At 46.8% G+C, this 18,718-nt stretch overlaps 1 protein-coding gene across 1 annotated transcript in view; it reads right to left on the bottom strand.

Annotated features, from left to right (window-relative positions):
• TMEM94 (transmembrane protein 94) overlaps nt 1–16,669 on the bottom strand; it is a 40,664-nt gene extending 23,995 nt beyond the window's left edge. Inside the window, exons 1-2 of the mRNA XM_021706612.1 lie at nt 16,381–16,669; nt 1,314–1,443 (exon numbers count right to left, since the gene is read on the bottom strand). Of these exons, the coding sequence (XP_021562287.1) occupies nt 1,314–1,337 (24 nt within the window). The 5' untranslated portion in view covers nt 1,338–1,443; nt 16,381–16,669. The remainder of the gene's footprint in view (nt 1–1,313; nt 1,444–16,380) is intronic.
• Nucleotides 16,670–18,718: the final 2,049 nt, after the last annotated feature.

Below are 18,718 nucleotides of genomic sequence, written 5' to 3' on the forward strand. Positions count from 1 at the left end.
GGCTCCGGTGATCCTTCCGCCTCAGTCTTCCAAGTAGCCGGAATTACAGGCATGTGCTACCACGCCCGGATGATTTTTGGATTTATTGTGGAGATGAGGTCTCGCTGCCCAGGAGGGTCTCGAACCCGCGGGCTCAGGCAATCCACTCACCTCAGCCTCCCAAAGGCGCGGGATTACAGGCTGAGCCACCGAGCATTTTAGAGGTAACAGCCTAAATACAGTATATGTGCCCAAACTCTGAAGCATTCAGAATCACCAGTGGTAAACTCAAGGCAGGGAAGCTAGGAATGCTGGATCCATAGGCAGAAATGGATTATGGAGGGTTTTGTACACACTAAACGTTTAATAGGTGAGCAGAGCTGCTGACCAGTTTTGTGGCAGGCATGTGGAGGCTGGTAAACAGAAAGCGAGATCTATTCGGAGGGCGTGGCAGAAGCCAGACAAGAGAAAAAAGGACTTCCTCTAAGGCAGTCTTTGTCATGGGAGAGAATTCTGATAGACAGATCTACCTCCTTCCAAAGACAGTGTACATGGAAGCTGGGCCAAGTCGGGCAGGGAGGAGAAGCCTGATTTTAGGGATGGCCTGGACTGTCTGGCTGCTCACCACCAGCTGATTAAGCAGCTGTGTTTGCAGTCTGATTGGGGAGCTCTTCCCTAACCACAGAGAGGGTGCCCAACAGCACTCAATGTGGCTCAGCAGGTTGGGGCACAGCCCCATCAAAGAACAAACTAAACAAACCAAATTACACACCCCTGGGCAAGAAGTGAAACACTGGCCCTGCTTCCATGCAGTTGTGTTAATTGGTCCACCTTCACTGTTTTTTTTTTTTGAGTCAGAGTCTCACACTGTCATCCAGGCTATAGTGCAGTGCCATGACCACGACTCACTGCAGCCTTGACCTCTTGGGCTCAGGCGAGCCTTCTGCCTCAGTTTCCCAAGTAGGTAAGACTACAGGAGTGCACCACCACGCCCAGCTAAATTTTTATTTTCTGTAGAGATGAGGTCTCACTGTATTGCCCAGGCTGGTCTTGAATTCCTGGACTCAAGCAATCCTCCCATCTCAGCCTTTCAAAGTGCTAGGATTACAGGCACGAGCCACTGCACCCAGCCCTTCATCCTTTATTCAGAGCTCCTTGAGTCTGTGCTTTCTAGCTGAGAGGTCACGGTCACATCCCCCAAGACTCAAAGCCATGCCCCCTCTCTCAATTTTGGTCTAAAGTCCCTGAATAAGGACTTCACAGGCAAACACAAGTTAGAGGAGTCCAACAGTGACACACAGACAATACCCATAAGGTAACAGATTATGGCCTACCAGATGCTTCTCCTTCAGGTCCATGGGCCCAGAGTACTACAGGCATGCCCAGATGAATGCAGTCACCCCCAAAAGGAAGGCTTCTCCCCAACATGAACAAACCTTAGTAAGTCTGTCACAGTCACAGCATCTGGGGAAAAAAGAAGAAAGAAATCATATAAGTCCAGGTTGCTGAAACAGATGGCTATTGTGAAAAACAACAGCATCATCTAAACAGCAGAGTGGTACATAGAAAAAAACTGGTCCCAGTGACCATCAGCACCCCAGTCAGCCCTGTAGAGCAACAGAGCTTCCTCCATGCAGTCAGCTTGGGATGAACTCCACTCTCTGAGGACAGGAGGAAGAGGGCCATAGAGGGGATTCTGGAAGGGCGCAACCTTTCTCTCTTATAATCTTCATTCAAAGGTACATTGTGTTTTGTTCCATGTGAACCGCCAACTTCAGCATGCCCGAAAAGCCTTGGATTATTGGCATTTTTTAAAGGTGGGGTTAAGGTTAGCCTTAAGGTCAACTGGAATCTAGATACCACTCAAATAATGAGGGGTTAGCCAGAAGAGCAGCAGGAAAGACTTCCACTGCAGCCCCAGGAGGAGGTACCCATCTCTTTCCATGCGCTGGGAATCGCACACCACACTCACCAGCACACAGACCCCCCAACCTCTCATTCGGTTGAGAACAGTGCTCAACAAGAACCTGGGCCGAAGTCCACAAGGATGAGCAATCCAATCTGACAAAAGTAGGCTAAATGAAGATCTGTCCTACCTCCCCACTTATTCCCACCACCCCTGACCCTCAGCCTCCATCCTGGCAACCAACACAACTTGAATCTCAGAGCAGGGTGTGTTTGGGTAAAGAGTGACACTGAGTAATCTGGTTTGGTGCCAGGTGACTCCTCTCAGAGAAAGCACTAACCTGCTGACTAGGGCAGTTCTTTTGAGGACTGGCAGCAAGCCTCATCAAGAGAAGCCAGGCAGAAGCCCAGGAGAACTGACCCACAAAACAGCTGTCAGGAAGCAATAAAGGGGAGGGGGCACATAACATTCATAAGGGTACCTGATCTCAAACCAAGCAAAGTGGGGACCAAAGGGAGGTCCAAACTTTACCTGTATGATGACCACTTGCATACCTAATCCTGAATTGTACCCCACATCTTTAAATTGAAAGAAAGAACGAAAGAAAGAAAGAATGAAAGAAAGAACGAAAGAAAAAAAGAAAGAAAGAAAGAAAGAAAGAAAGAAAGAAAGAAAGAAAGAAAGAAAGAAAGAAAGAGAAAGAAAGAAAGAAAGAAAGAAAGAAAGTAATGGAAGCTGTGTCCAGAAGACCCAGCCAGGAGGCCCAGGTCCTGTCACCAACTCCACTTTGAAATCCTGCCCGATGCCAATTCCTCTCCAAGCAGCACCCATGCAGGTACCCCGGGCTGTGCCGCCACGTCACTCCCACCTCCGCCTTTCAAAGCTGAACCAGCCCCAAAGGGTCAGACACGGACGATGACGTTGGAAGTGGCCTTGCGATGCGGTGAAATTTAGTCTTCGGCAGCCAACTGAAATGGGGTCCTGAGAGGCCAAATCAATTCCTCCCCAAGGCTGCTGTCTGACTCAGGCTGCCCAGGCCCTGTTTACAACTGCAGCTTGAGGTCCCCATGACAGCCCATCCCAGCAGGGGCTGGATGAGGTATTGCCACACAGGGATAAGGCACCAGGAGCCAGATGGGGATTGCGCTGGTTAACTCCTGCCAAGGCTGCAAAAGCAAAATCACTCTGCAGCCAACTGGAACCACAGCAGGACGGAGAGGGCAGCCAGGAACAGGACATTTTCCTCAGAATCTGTTTTCCCATCATTCCATACATGGGACTCTGAGAGACAGCCATTCTCAAGTGTCTGATCTGAAGCAAGCAGCAGTATCCTTAAAGGGCCAGTTCTGTTCCTAGCCCACTGCAAAAAACAAACAAAAAACCCCCAAAGGCTTCAAAGCCAAATATCCCTGGGTTCAAATCCTAGCTCCAACGTATATCAAATGCCAGTGGGCCTTGGTAAATTACTTGTCCCTCTGAGCCTTGGTGTCCCTTGTTCATAGACTGGAAATGACTATACCTATTTCACAGAGGTGCCATAGCATTCTGTAATATACTATATGCAGAAGGTCTAGTATGATATTTGGTATACAGTAAGTACTCAATAAACACTTGCTGGCAGACAGCTCCCTTATCGCTGTTCTGCCCACGGCTCTATTGCAGTGTACAAAAATAAATAAATAATAATAAGCACTTGCCATTACTATCATCAGCAAACAAGAAATATGAGCCAAGGGCCACTTTGGTCAAGAATAAAGATTCAGCCGGGCTCGGTGGCTCAGTCTATAATCCCGCACCTTTGGGAGGCTGAGATGAGTGGATTGCCTGAGCCCGCAGGTTCGAGACCAACCTGGGCAGCGAGACCTCATCTCTACAATAAATCAAAAAATCAGCCAGGTATGGTAGCGCATGCCCGTAATTCCGGCTACTTGGAAGGCTGAGGCAGAAGGATCACCTGAGCCCAGGTCATGGCTGCGGTGGTCATGAGTATGCCACTGCATTCCAGCCTGTATGACAGAGTGAGACTCCGACTCAGGAAAAAAAAGGATTCAAAAGTAAGGTGGAAGAAAAAGGAATGGAAGGCACAATGATTGGAAATAAATAAGTAAAACAGTCTTTATTTGCAGAAGATCAATTGTATATGAAGAAAATCCTAGGGAATCTACAATAAGATACTAGATATATTAGGATGCAAGGTTGCTGGAAACAAGGTCAAAATGCAAGGTCAAAATGCAAATATAAGTTATATTTCTATATCCTATAATTAAATATCACAAAATAAAAAATGCTAAATATTATTTATAATGGTCCCAAAACAGTCTGAAATACTCAAATGACTATAATAAAAATATATGTAAGACCTATACACTGCTGAGAAAAATCAAAGAAGACTTCAATAAGTGGACGATACACCATGTTCATGGATTAGAAGTCTCAGTATTAGCCGGGCTCGGTGGCTCAGTCAGTAATACCGCGACTTGGGAGGCTGAGGTGAGTGGATTGCCTGAGCCCGTGGGTTCGAGACCCGCCTGGGCAACTTGGCGAGACCTTATCTCTACAACAAATTTAAAAATTAGCCCGGCGTGGTGGCACATGCCTATAGTTCCAGCTATTTGGAAACGTGAGGTGGAAGAATCATCTGAGCCCAGCAGGTCAAGGCTTCAGTGGCCATGAGCATGCCACTGAACTCCAGCCTGGGTGACAGAGTAAGACTCCAACCCCCCCCTCAAAATGTCAATTATCCCCCAATTTATCTATAGATTCAATACAATCTCAATTACAGTCCCAGCTAGTACTTTTGTAGAAATTAACAAGCTGACTCTAAAATTTATGTGGAAAGGTAAAAGACCTAGAATAGGCGAAACAATTTTGAAAAAGAGAAACAAAGATGACTTACACTGCCTTGATTTTAAGACTTAACATAAATCTACAGGTCAAAACGTGGCACTGGTGCCAGGCAAGACATACAAATCGATAAGACAGAAGAGAGAGTCTAGCGATAGACCCATGCATATTGACCCTTACCTAATACCATTCACAAAAATTAACTCAAAATGGATCGTACATCTAAACATAAAAGTTAAAACTATAAAATTTCTAGAAGAAAATATGGGGGGTGGGCTGGGTGTCGTGGCTCACACCTGTAATTCCAGCACTTTGGGAAGCCGAGGCAAGAAGACTGCTTGAGCCCAGGAGTTCAAGACCAGCCTAGGCAACAAAGCAAGACTCTGCCTCTATAAAAGATGTTTCAAAATTAGCTGGTCATGGTAGTACACATCTGTAGTCCCAGCTACTAGGGAGACTGAGGCGGAAAGATCGCCTGAGCCCAGCAGGTCGAGGCTATGGTGGCCGTAAGCATACCACTGCACTCCAGCCTAGGCAACAGAGTGAGACCCTGACTCCAAAAAAACAAAAAGAATATATATATATATATATATATATACATACACACACACATGGGGACCTTTATAACTCTATAACTGGAGATAAGCAAATATTTCTTTTTCTTTTTTTTTTGAGTTGGAGTCTCACTCTGTCGCCCAGACTGGAGTGCAGTGGCATTCTCCCAGCTACCGCAGCCTCGACCTGCTGGGCTCCGGTGAGCCTTTCACCTCAGCCTTCCAAGTAGCTGGAACTACAGGCACACGTTACCACGCCCGGCTCATTTTTTATTTATTGTAGAGATGAGGTCTTGCCAAATTGCCCAGGTGGGTCTCAAACCCTCAGGCTCAGGCAATCCATTCACCTCGGCCTCCCAAAGTGCTGGGATTACAGACTGAGCCACCTAGCCCAGCCACAAATATTTCTTTTTTTTTTTAGAGTTGGAGTCTCACTTTGTCGCCCAGACTGGAGTGCAGTGGCCACTCCCAGCCACCGCAGCCTCGACCTGCTGGGCTCCACTCACCTCAACTTCCCAAAGGCGCGGGATTACAGGCTGAGCCACCGAGCCCGGCACAAATATTTCTTAAAACACAAAAAATAAATCATAAAAGAAAATAACTGATAAATTATTTCAACACAATAAAAAAATTCTACTTTTCAAATATACCATAAGAAAACCAAAAGATTAATGCAGACTAGAAGAAAATGTCCACAATACATATATCTGAGTTGTGACCAGAATAAAAAAGTTGTGGCCTGGTGCAGTGTGTGTGCTACTCAGTCTCAGTTATTCAGGAGGCTGAGGCAGGAGATCGCTTGAGCCCAGGAATTGAAATACAGCGTAGGCAACACAGTGAAACCACATCTCAAAAAAAAAAAGAATCCAGGCTCGGTGGCTCAGCCTGTAATCCCACGCCTTTGGGAGGCTGAGGTGAGTGGACTGCCTGATCCCACAGGTTCGAGACCCTCCAGGGCAACTTGGCGAGACCTCATCTCTATAATAAATAAAAAATTAGCCAGGCGTGGTAGTGCACGCCTGTAGTTCCAGCTACTTGGAAGGCTGAGGCGGAAGGATCACTGGAGCCCAGCAGGTCGAGGCTGCGGAGGCCGGGAGTGGCCACTGCACTCCATTCTGGGCAACAGAGTGAGACTCCAACTCAAAAAAAAAAGAATTCATGTAGCTCAATAATAAGACCAACAATCCAATTTTTTAAATGGGCAAAGATTTGAACAGACATTTCACTAAACAAGATATGCAAATAGCCAATACAAATATGAAATGATGATAACATCATTAGTCATTAGGGCAATGACAATTAGTGTCACAATGAGAGACTAATCACATCCGTTAGAATGCCTAAAATGAAAACGACTGACAATATCACTAAATATTATCCTGACGAGGATATGAACTCATAAGCTGTTGGTGGGAACATAACATGGTACAACCACTTTGAAAAACAGCTTGGCTATTTCTTATAAAGCATATACTTAGTATATGACCCAGCAATAAAAACATGTCTTCAAATTATATATAAATGTTCAGCCAGGCTCAGTGGCTCAGCCTGTAATCCCGTGTCTTTGGGAGGCTGAGGTGAGTGGATTGCCTGAGCCCGCGGGTTCAAGACCCGCCTGGGCAACTTGGCGAGACCTCATCTCTACAATAAATCAAAAATCAGCCGGGCGTGGTATTGCATGCCTGTAATTCCGGCTACTCGGAAGGCTGAGGCGGAAGGATCGCTGGAGCCCAACGGGTCAAGGCTGTGGTGGCCGGGAGCGGCCACTGCACTCCAGTCTGGGTGACAGAGTGAGACTCCTACTCAAAAAATAAATAAATAAATAAATAAATAAATAAATAAATAAATAAATAAATGTTCATAGCAGCTTTATTCAAAATAGCCAAAAAACAGAAATAATCCTAATGTCCATTCACAGGTAAATGCATGAACAAACTGTGGTATATCCATATAATGGAATTCTACCCAGTAATAAAACAGAATAAAGTATCAACACACACAACAGTATGGCCGAATCTCAAAAGCACTCACTGAGTGCAAGCAGCCCAAAACAATATACTCATACAAAAGTGTATGAGTCCATGTATGTAAAATTTAGAACAGGCAAAACTAATCTATAGTGACTAATCTATAGTGACAGCAAGCAGATCAGTGGTTGCCTAGGGGCAGGCAGAGGGAATGATACAAAGGAAACGGAGATTAACAGAGTTTAACAAAGCAATGGCACAACTGCATATATTTAATAAAGACGTTATTAAGGAATGGCCCATAAGCACAGTCCTGTTTCCAAAGAAGTATAAGGTCACAGTCTCTTCCAAGAGAGATTTCTAATGTAGTCAGTTTTTGGCTATTATTTTTTAAATTACTAAAATTCAAATTGGCATTGAAATTCTAAACAAGAATTACAAACAACAGGTGCTTCAGGGAGAGCTCACTGGGGGCTGGAGAAGGCTCCTAGAAAAAGTGAGGCCAGAGCTGCGCACTTAAGAAAGCTTAGGAATGAAATGAGGAAGCGCAATCCATACAAGAATTAGAAGTCCCAAAAAAGGCACCAAGGAAGAAAGACACATAGCCTTTTTGAAAGATGGTGACTGGATCTGCTTGGGCTGAGTAAGTTGAGAGTGAAGAAATGAGAGACCACATAGGACAGGAATCAGGGGCCAAAATGGAGAGGCCCTGAAGAGGCCCTGAAGGCTTTAGGGGAGGCCCCAGTATTTGAAGAGGGTAGAAAATGGATCAGAGGGAGAAAGAAAAAAAAAAGGCAGAAGAATTAGAAGAAAATCATGATAATCTTGGTTTGCCATGACAAAGTGTCTAGACAAAGGTGGCAACAGTAGCCAAGAAAACAAAAGGGTGAATACTTCCTTCTACCAAACTCAAAACCAGTCAAAAAGAGCTAAGTGAGAGCCCAAGTCTCAGGTTAAGAGCAAGGTGAGGGATTGGTTTCCTTCTAAGAAGTTCTAGCACAATCTTCATTAGCTGTGCTTATACTCTAGCAAGGCTCAACATACCAAAAACACAATTTAGAGGATTTGTATTCAGTTAAATAGTTGTGCCCACAAGGTAGTAATTGACAAATCTGTGCTAAGCTGGAGAGAGGTTTTTAATAGCAAGCTGTAGGGTTCTATCCTTGGTGGCATTCTAGTCAATACTTTTATTAATGACTTGGGTGACAAAACAGATGGTATGCTAATCAAATTCTTGGACAGCATTGGAAAGGAGATCAAAGTTAACATCCAAGAAGATCTCAACAGGCTGAAGTGATGGGCCAAATCCAATAGGCTCAATTTAACAGGAAAAAAATATTAAGTCCTGCACTTAGGTCCAAAAACTACTGTACGAAACTACCACAAATGGCTTAGTTAAATGCAATGTCAATATGACTGTAATATGCTTACCCAAAGTTCATTCACATTTAGGCTGCATTAACAGACACGCCACATCCCCAACAAAATAGAGAGAAGTTTGATTTCTGCACATATCAGAGCATACCTGGAATAGTTTATTCTAGTTGTGCATTATACTCTTTTAGGACACCAACAAAACTGGAAGACTTCCAGAGAGAAGCAACCAGTTTGGAGAAACTATGGCATTAGAAATGGGGAAAGAACTGAAGACACCTAGTCATACACTCAAAACACACATCAGGTGAGAGCAGGAATAGAAAGGTATAATGGCTACTAGGGGTAAGAAGGGCCAGGCTTACTCTGGAGGTCCCCAGAATGGGGACTAGGACCAGGGGAAGGATGCTGTAAGAGACAGATCAAGACTAAAAATGTGCAGTACTGTCTATAATTAGAATTGCATATTTTAAAAAATGGAATGGGCTGCCCTATGAGGCAATGAGTTTCCCATCACTAGAGGGAACCAAACAAGGGATGAGAAATTATGGAGATAATTAATACATGAGGTAGAGGGTAGGAAAGAGATGACTTCATGGTCTCTTCTAACCCTGAGAGACTATGAAACCAAGAAATCCAGTAGCTTCTATATATGAAAAGATACTCAGTTCCACTCATAATAAAGACATTCAGCCGGGCGCAGTGGCTCACACCTGTAATCCCAACACTTTGGGAGACAGACGTGAGAGGATTGCCTTAGTGCAGGGGTTTGAGACTAGCAATTTGGCAATTTGGCAGGCCACATCTCTACAATAAATTTAAAAATTAGCCGGACATGGTAGCGTGCAGCAGTGATTCCACCTACTTGGAAGGCTGAGGTGGAAGTACTGCCTGAGCCCAGCAGGTCAAAGCTGCAGTGGCCGTGATCATGCCACTGCATTCCAGCCTGGGTGACAGTGAGACTCCAACTCAAAAAAAAAAAAGAGACATTCAAGCCAGACTACCCCAAGATAATAAAATTTGGAGACCTTTACCATTTGACTTTAAGGTTTATAAAGCTACAGTAATTACGATGGTTGTGGTATTGACCTGGTATTAGAGTCCAGAAATAGATCCAGACATAGGTCAATCAATTTTTGAGAAAGGTGAAAAGCAATTCAATGGAGAAAGGACAGTCTTTCACCAAACGGTGCTGAAAAAATGGAATATTCAGATGAAAAAAAACCAAAAAGAACTTAGAAATATAGCATGCACTGGACACAAAAATTAACTCAAGATGGATTGCAGACCTAAATATAAAACTACAAAACTTCTATAAGAACAGACGGGAGAAAAATCTTTGTGACCACGGGTTATAGTTCTTAGATATGCCAAAAGCATAGTCCACAAAAGCAAAATTAGTAAATTGGTACTGAGTGGTTGGGGAGTGGGAAGGAGTGGCAGGGGGAATTTTTACTATAAATATTTTTGTGCCTCTTGATTTTTGCTTTTGCTTTTCAAACCATGTGAATGTATGTAATGTATCTGTAGAAAATCAGCAACTTCTCACTTCTTGGTCAGTATCAAAAACGAGTGAAAACAGGGACTTAAACACATATTGCTCTCCCAGGTTCATAATAGCATTATTCACTCACAATAGCCAAAAGGTGGAAACAACCTAAGTGTCCATTCGCAGGTGAATGGATAAACAAAATGAAGTCTATCCCAACGATGGAATATTACTCAGCCTTAAAAAGGAAGGAAATCCTGACACCAAGTGAAAAAAGCCAGTTACAGAAGGACAAATGTTTTATGATTCCTCTCATGTGAGGTTCCCAGAGTAGTCAAAATCACAGAGACAGAATACAAAAAGGTGGTCGCCAGGAGATGGGAATTCGTAAACAAGGAAGTCAGAGTTAACACAAATAAAGGGGGGGCTGCGGAGCTAGCATTTAATGGGGACAGTTTCAGTTTAAGAAAATGAGAAAGTTCTGGAGATGGATGGTGGTGATGGCTGCAAAACAAAGCGAATGTCCTTAATGCTACAAAACTGGTTAAAATGGTAAATTTTTTTTTAATCGGAGTCTTACTCTGTTGCCCAGGCTGGAGCGCAGTGGCACGCTCACAGCCCCTGCAGTCTCAGCCTACTGGGCTCAGATGATCCTTCTGCCTCAGTCTTCCAAGTAGCTGGAACCACAGGCATACGCCACCATGCCCAGCTAATTATTTACTTATTTATTGTAGAGACGAGGTCTCGTCATGTTGCTCAGGCTGGTCTTGAACCCCTGAGTTCAGGCAATCCTCTCATCTCTATCTCCCAAAGCACTGGGATTATCTCCCAAAGCACTGGGACTACAGACATGAGCCACCGTGCCTGGTTAAAATGGTGAATTTTATGCTATGTATATTTTACCTCAACTTTTATTTATGTTTTTGCTTTGTTTTATTTGAGTCGGTGTCTCACTCTGTCATTCAGGCTGTAATGCAGTGGCTGTGGTGCAGTGGTGATATCAGTCTTCCTTAGTAGGGAAGTGAACAGAAAAATACTGGGGAGCACTTAGAAAAGATGTACAGCCAGGCATGGTGGCTCATGCCTGTAATCCCAGAACATTGGGAGGTGGAGGTGACAGGAGTGCCTGAGCCCACGGGTTCAAGACCAGTCTGAGCAAAATGGTGAGACCTCATCTTTACAATAAATCAACAAATTAGCTGGTGTAGTGACGCACTTCTGTAGTTCCAGCTACTTGGAAGGCTGAGGCAGGAGGATCGCCTGAGCCCAGCAGGTTGAGGCTGCAGTGGCCATGAGCGTGCCACTTGCACGCCAGCCTGGGAGACAGAGTGAGACTCCAACTCAAAAAAAAGAAAAAAGGAAAAGACGTACACCAGAAGGAGACTTAAAGTGTACTGAAAGAACATAAACCTTCATTAAGTTGTCATGGAAGCCAACGGAGGAATATTGCTTGGTAACATAAGGCCTAGCTTATCTATTGAAAACTCAGGATGAGAAGTCGCTGATTTTAAAAATTGTGGAGGCCGGGCACAGTGGCTCACGCCTGTAATCCCAGCACTTTGGGAGATAGAGGCAAGAGGATTACCTGAGCCCAGAGGTTCGAGACCAGCCTGGGCAACTTGGCAAGACCTCATCTCTACAATAAATCAAAAAAATTAGCTACATGCGGTGACACGCTCTGTAGTTCCAGCTAGTTGGAAGGCTGAGGCAGAAGGATCGCCTGAGCCCAGCAGGCCGAGGCTGTGGTGGCTGTGAGTGTGCCACTGCACACCAGCCAGGGCAACACCCCAATTCAAAAAAAAAGGACAAAAAAAAAGCACCTGCAATTGCTAAAATCAGATTCATTTCATTACAATACACTAAAATGTCTGGTTTCTCAAATGCTACTCGAAGTCCTTCCAGGTTCTTCTTCCCTGAGCACCCCTCCCCTACCTGGAGCTAAAGAAACCCAAAGCAATCAGTGAGAAGTTTGCCCGTTCTTACACAGGCATGCACGATGGGTCTAAATCTGGCCCTTACCCATTTGCCTTGCCATGTGACCCACACTGTTTACTACTGTCTCAGGAGCCACAAGCAAAGCTTATGATTACACAAACCCCTGATCACCAAACTCCACATTCTGGCTGGCGAGAGTCTGCTAGGATTTCAGCCCTCGTCTAGCCCCTAGTTCACCTGTGCTTCTGTAAACAAATCCAGGACTGCTCGGAAATAGGATTTAAACAATATTTTTAAAGGAACCTATCACCTCAGTAAAGAAAGACATCATCGTGAAAACAACACTGACACAATAATAAGATAAAAAATATTGGCACACATTTACCAGCAGGTGCCAAGCTTGATTCAGAAACTTCTCACTTGAACACCAGGAATGAACTTAGAGGCTTTATGTCTTTCCTGGCTCAGACTGCTACAGTAAGAGCTTGGCTTGACTCACCAGATTAAGCTAAATACGTAAGGCCTTGGGTGTAGGTAGCATCTACATTAGTGCTACCCCTTCTCATATAGAAAGTGTTTCCTGAGCCCAACTTAGAGAAAGAGCAGGAAAGAAGGATCCTGACCTTGATTTCTCATTAGTTCCACAGCGGTTAAGATTTCCAAAAGGCCATTTTCAACACTAAGAGCCGGCACTCCCTAGCAACTTCTCAAAATAGAAATGTGAAGGGTTTTCTGTTTTCTTCCACGTCACTGTCTAGCCCTGGCTCTCCCAGTCTAATCTGATGTCGGGTCACCACAAACAAGGAGAACGGTGGGGTGGGCAGGGGTTCAAGGGCAGTTAACTCTCAATTATATGAGGGATGTTTAAAAAGGGAATGTTTTGTACTTCACCTCCCTGGCCAATGCGCTACTCCGTAATATCTGCCATTTTCCCCGTTTGCAGTTCTGAGAAAGAGAACCAGTGAGCAGGAAAGTTAGAACTAACACAGCAGCTAAACTAAGACTTGCAGAGTGTCTGTGGATTTTATCTGAATGTTCTATCTCTTGTTCCAGGCTTAACAATAATCTATGTTCTGACATAGACTTTACGTAATCTATTTTACGTAGACTCTGATCTCTGCGGCGATTTTCAAACTTTTTTATTCCATAAATCGCTTTTATTTGACTCTTTAGATAATGAAACTTACCAGTGCCATTGCTTTCATTTATTTATTTATTTATTTATTTATTTTAGCTGGAGTCTCACTCTGTCACCCAGACTGGACTGCAGTGGCACGCTCCTGGTCACCACAGCCTCGACCTGCCGGGCCCCTGCGATCCTTCCACCATTTTCTGCCTCTGTGTTGTTCTTGTATGCACCACATTCCCATTAATAGTATCTCTAGCCCAGGCTCGGTGGCTCAGCCTGTAATCCCGCGCTTTGGGAGGCCGAGGTGAATTGCCTGAGCCCGGGGGTTCGAGACCCACCTGGGCAACTTGGCGAGACCTCATCTCTACAATAAATCAAAAAATTAGCCGGGCGTGGTAGCGCGCGCCTGTAGTTCCAGCTACTTGGAAGGCTGAGGCAGAAGGATTGCCGGAGCCCAGTAGGTCGAGGCTGTGGTGGCCGGGAGCGTGACACTGCACTCCAGTCTGGGCGACAGAGTGAGACTCCAACTAAAAAAAAAAACAGTATCTCTAATGACATTATAATAGCTCCCCATAACCAAGGAAGAGGCTCATCTTATCGAGATGGAGGTTTCACTATGTTGCCCAGGCAGTTCTCGAAGTCCTGGGCTCAAGTGATCCTCCCACCTCAACCTCCCAAGTAGCTGCTATCACAAGCACATGCACCACACCTGGCTAATTCTTTGCTTTGTTCCCCCCTCCCCGTCCAGAGACAAAGATCTCACTATGTTGCCCAGGCTGGTCTCAAACTCCTGGCCTCAAGCGATCCTCCAGCATTGGCCTCCAAAAGTGCTGGAATTACAGGCTTGGATCACACTCCCGGTCACCGCAGCCTCGACCTGCTGGGCTCTGGCGATCCTTCCGCCTCAGTCTTCCAAATAGCCGGAACTACAGGCACACATTACCACACCCAGATAATTTTCTGATTTGTTGTAGAGAGGAGGTCTCACCATGTTGCCCAGGCAGGTCTCAAACCCACGGGCTCAGGCAATTCTCTCGCCTCGGCCTTCCAAAGTGCTGGGATTATAGGCTTGACCCACCACACCTGGCCCACAAAAAAAATATTAATGTAAATAAAACATCACGGGGAGACATCCCTTATTGGCAAGGGTGCCTGAACGAAGCATATTTGTATACTTAACCCTAAACTGTACCCCACAATATCAAAATTAAAAATATTGATTTAAAAAAAAAATCAGCCAGAAGCTGGGCATGTAGGCTCATGTCTGTAAGTAATCCCAGCACTTTGGGAGGCCGAGGCAAGAGGATTGCCTGAGTCCAGGGGTTCAAGCCCAGCCTGGGCAACTTGGCGAGACCTCATCTCTACAGTAAATCAAAAATTAACCGGGTGTGGTGATGCATGCCTACAGTTCCAGCTACTTGAAAGGCTGAGGTGAGCCGGGCTTGGTGGCTCAGCCTGTAATCCCGCGCTTTGGGAGGCCGAGGTGAGTGAATTGCCTGAGCCTGCGAGTTCGAGACCCGCCTGGGCAACTTGGCGAGACCTCATCTCTACAATAAATCAAAAAATCAGCCGGGCGTGGTAGCGCGCGCCTGTAGTTCCAGCTACTCGGAAGGATCGCCGGAGCCCAGCAGGTCTAGGCTGCGGTGGCCAGGAGTGGCCACTGCACTCCAGACTGGGTGACTGAGTGAGACTCCAACTCAAAAAAAAAAAAAAAAAAAAAGAAAGGCTGAGGTGAAAGGATTGCCTGAGCCCAGTAGAGGCTGCAGTGGCAGTGAGCGCCACTGTACTCCAGCCAAGGCAACAGAGTGAGACTCCGACTCAAAAAAAAAAAAATTAGCCAGAGAACTACCTGGTGGTTACTTAAAATTAATGAATACAAATACACATGCTGAACCTACTAAGTGCTGGAGAGCATGCTGGGGATCCTACCTGCATCATCTCATTTAATGCTTACAACCACCCTGCAAGAGACCTGGACAAGGTCAGCACTTGATTTCCTCAGATCACACCTAGGAAACAACTGGCTCTGGTGGATAAAGAACTCAAGCATCTGAGAGCCTTTTGGATACTAGTCTGGCCCTAGGTGACCCTGGCCTCGCTCCTTTGCCTCTCCAAACAGCCTTGACACCTATAAAATGCAAAAGTTAAAACTCTCCTCCCTGCTTCCATCTGCTAAGAGTACTCACAGAATAACTGAAGTATATCACTAAAGCTGGGCGCCTTGGAGAAAGCCTGAGAAAGCTATCATTCCCGCCAATGCACAAACCCACGTACCAGAAGGAAATCGATTCAACATAGCGCTTTCTCCTTTTTCCCCTCCCCAAGAGCCACGGAAAAACTCAGAAGTTTTTCTTCTCTCTTTTCAGAAGAGAGGGTGGGATTGTAGCAGCACGTGACCAAGCCAAGCACGCCAAAGTGCTGCCCATGGTTACACACCAGTGAAAGAGCGGGCTTTGCCTGCGTCTGGCACCCGGGCACCGGGCACCGGGTACCGGGCACCGGGCTCCGGGCAGGGGCCCGCGCCGCGCACGCGAGGGGCTGGTGAGATCGAGGGAATTTAGGGGTGTGCGATGGAGGGAACGAAGGCACAACCCAGGAACCCGTGTACGCGATGGCAAGTATTGTGATCCGATGGTTGTTTCTGCGGCGACTTGAACGATTCTGGAAAGACGGGCGGGAGGGAAGCACGCTCCACACGGCAACATCGCAGCCCGGGGGAGATCGCCAGAAACCCCCTGGCCAGCTGGGGGCCGGGACGCCTTCAGCAGCATCTGGGCCTCGGTGGCTGCAGAGCGCGCGCAGGAGGGACAACGGTCTTTACTGGGGCCAGAGATGGGGACTCCCAGACCTATAAATACTCATGGCATCAGCGTCGGGAGCCCTTCTGGGCCGGGGCCCAGCCACGACAAACCTGGGACAGGCATCTTTGTTGGCGAGAGGCTTTATTTCGGACGAGGGATCCTCCAGGAACCAAACCAGGGTCGAGAGCGAGAGTCTGAGGACTTGGGGGAAAGAAATGGCCAAGAGCAGGAGACAAGAGCCAGTCCCCTGACTCCCCCGTAGAAGACACTCCCTGAGGTCATTCTCTGGGCGTTGTAGACCCCAGGCTCCCCTCACCTTGACCAAGAATCCAGAGGACGCAGAAGGCCAAGCCCACGCCCCCTTGCTCCCCACTTTCGGGCCACAGGCCTTCTCGTACTTACCAGGGCCCGGGGGCCAGTCTTCCTCGCCCACGTCCGCTCCCCTCCCAGCCCCCTCCTCACTTCACGTCCCCTCCTCCTGGGGCCGCAGCCATGTCTGTTACTGGCAACTCTAAGGGGGCTCGCCTCCCTTTCCGAACAACGAAAGCGCCGGCCGGCGAGCTAAAGTTCCTGACGCTGATTGGTCAGAGTTCGAGACAGGCGGCGATTTCTGGCTTCCTATTGGCTGCGTGGCGAGCTAGGCAGTAGTTGCGACCGCCCCTTTGGGAGCCTGGCGGAATTAGGTGCCAAGAGATGCCGGCGGGCGGGAGAGCTCAGAGCTGCTGTCCTTTGACGTAACGCGCACGCACTTTGTGGTCCAGAGGCCTTGAGCAGAGGCGATGGCACGAGTTTCGCCCCATTCGTTTTCCTACGGAATTATTCTAAAGAGATGGATCGACGTCACATACACACCGCTTTTCTTTCTTTCCTTTTAAAATAAGCCCTTTTAGCCGGGCTCGGTGGCTCAGCCTGTCATCCCGCGCCTTTGGGAGGCTGAGGTGAGTGGATTGCCTGAGCCCGCGGGTTCGAGACCCGCCTGGGCAGGCGAGACTTCATCTCTACAATAAATCAAAAAATCAGCCGGGCGTGGTAGCGCGCGCCTGTAATTCCGGCTACTCGGAAGGCTGAGGCGGAAGGATCGGCGGAGCCCAGCAGGTCGAGGCTGCGGTGGCCATGAGCGGCCACTGCACTCCAGTCTGGGCGACAGAGTGAGACTCCCACTCAAAAAAAATAAAAATAAAAATAAGCCCTTTGCGGAGCGCCCTGTCTCTCTTCTGAGTCCTGTCCTTGTTACTGGGACCAAGTGCCTAGAGACGTTTTGCTCAGAGAGACCTTCAGGGACTAATATTGCGTCCAAACCAAAGCTGAAAAATCTAAGACAATACTGCGATTTTCCCCTTGGCTAGGCTGAAAATTAAAGGGAAGAAACAAAAAAAATTTTTTAATTGTTTTTTCTAACCGGGTGTGGTGGCTCACGCCTGTAGTCCCAGCACTTTGGGAGGTGGAGGTGAGAGGATTACCTGAGCTCAGGGGTTCGAGACCGGCCTGAGCAACAACAAGCAAGAACTTGTCTGTACAATAAATCAAAAAGTCAGCCAGGTGTGGTGGCATATGCCTGTGGTTCCAGCTATTTGGAAGGCTGAAGTGGAAGGATCGTCTGAACCCAGCAGGTCAGGGCTGCTGTGGCCATGAGCGTGCAGCTGCATTCCAGCCTGGGCAACAGTAAGACTCTGGCTCAAAAAAAAAAAAAATTCTAAATAATTAGAGAAATCGCCAGGGAGACCTCTCTCACAAAGCAAGCCTGTGTCAGCATTTACTTCTGTTCCCAGAGATCTAAGTCTGGAAGACTTGTTTTTTGTTTTTTGTTTTTGAGTTGGAGACTCACTCTGTCACCCAGGCTGGAGGGCAGTGGCATGCTCTCAGACACCGCAGCCTCGACCTACTGGGCTCGGGCAATCCTTCTGCCTCAGCCTTCCAAGTAGCCAGAACTACAGCCGCGCGCTACCATGCTCAGCTAATTTTTGATTTGTTGTAGAGATGAAGTCTCCCCAAGTTGCTCGGTGGGTCTAGAACCCATGGGCTCAGGCAATCCTCTCACCTTGGCCTCCCAAAGTGCTGGGATTACAGGCTGAGCCAGGCCTTGTTTTTTTGTTTGTTTGTTTTGTTTTGTTTTGTTTCTGAGTCGGAGTCTCACTCTGTCGCCCAGACCCGGAGTGCAGTGGCCGCTCCCAGCCACCGCAGCCTCCACCTGCCAGGCTCCGGCGATCCTTCCGCTTCCACCTTCAGAGTAGCCAGAATTACAGGCATGCGCTACCACGCCCGGCTGACTTTTTGATTTATTATAGAGATGAGGTCTCGCTGCCCAGGCGGGTCTCGAACCCGCGGGCTCAGGCAATCTACTCACCTCAGCCTCCCAAAGGCACGGGATTACAGGCTGAGCCACCAAGCCCGGCTCTGTTTTGTTTTTTAATCTGTTTATAAGATTGGAAAAGGGCTGTGGTTGGCCCTGGGAAGTAAGAGTCCCTTTCCCAATTTAATTGTATAATTTAAATTCCTCTTTCTCAGCTAGACAAGAAGATACCATTTTAGTACCCAATCTTGTATGCTTGAACCATACTCAAAACATCTGTTAGAATCATGTCACTTTCCTGCACACAAAATCCTGCAGTTTGTCTTGGCAAATAGACAAGTCCAAATCTCTCTGCCTGACATTCAAAGCCCTTCATAAATTGACTCAGACATACATTTCCAGATCTAATTCCCCACAGGCCAAACTACTTCTGTAGCCTACGTAAATTCA

Source organism: Carlito syrichta, unplaced genomic scaffold (assembly GCF_000164805.1).
Source record: "Carlito syrichta isolate Samal-C Ts95f unplaced genomic scaffold, Tarsius_syrichta-2.0.1 Scaffold315826, whole genome shotgun sequence".
Taxonomy (NCBI): Eukaryota; Metazoa; Chordata; class Mammalia; order Primates; family Tarsiidae; genus Carlito; species Carlito syrichta.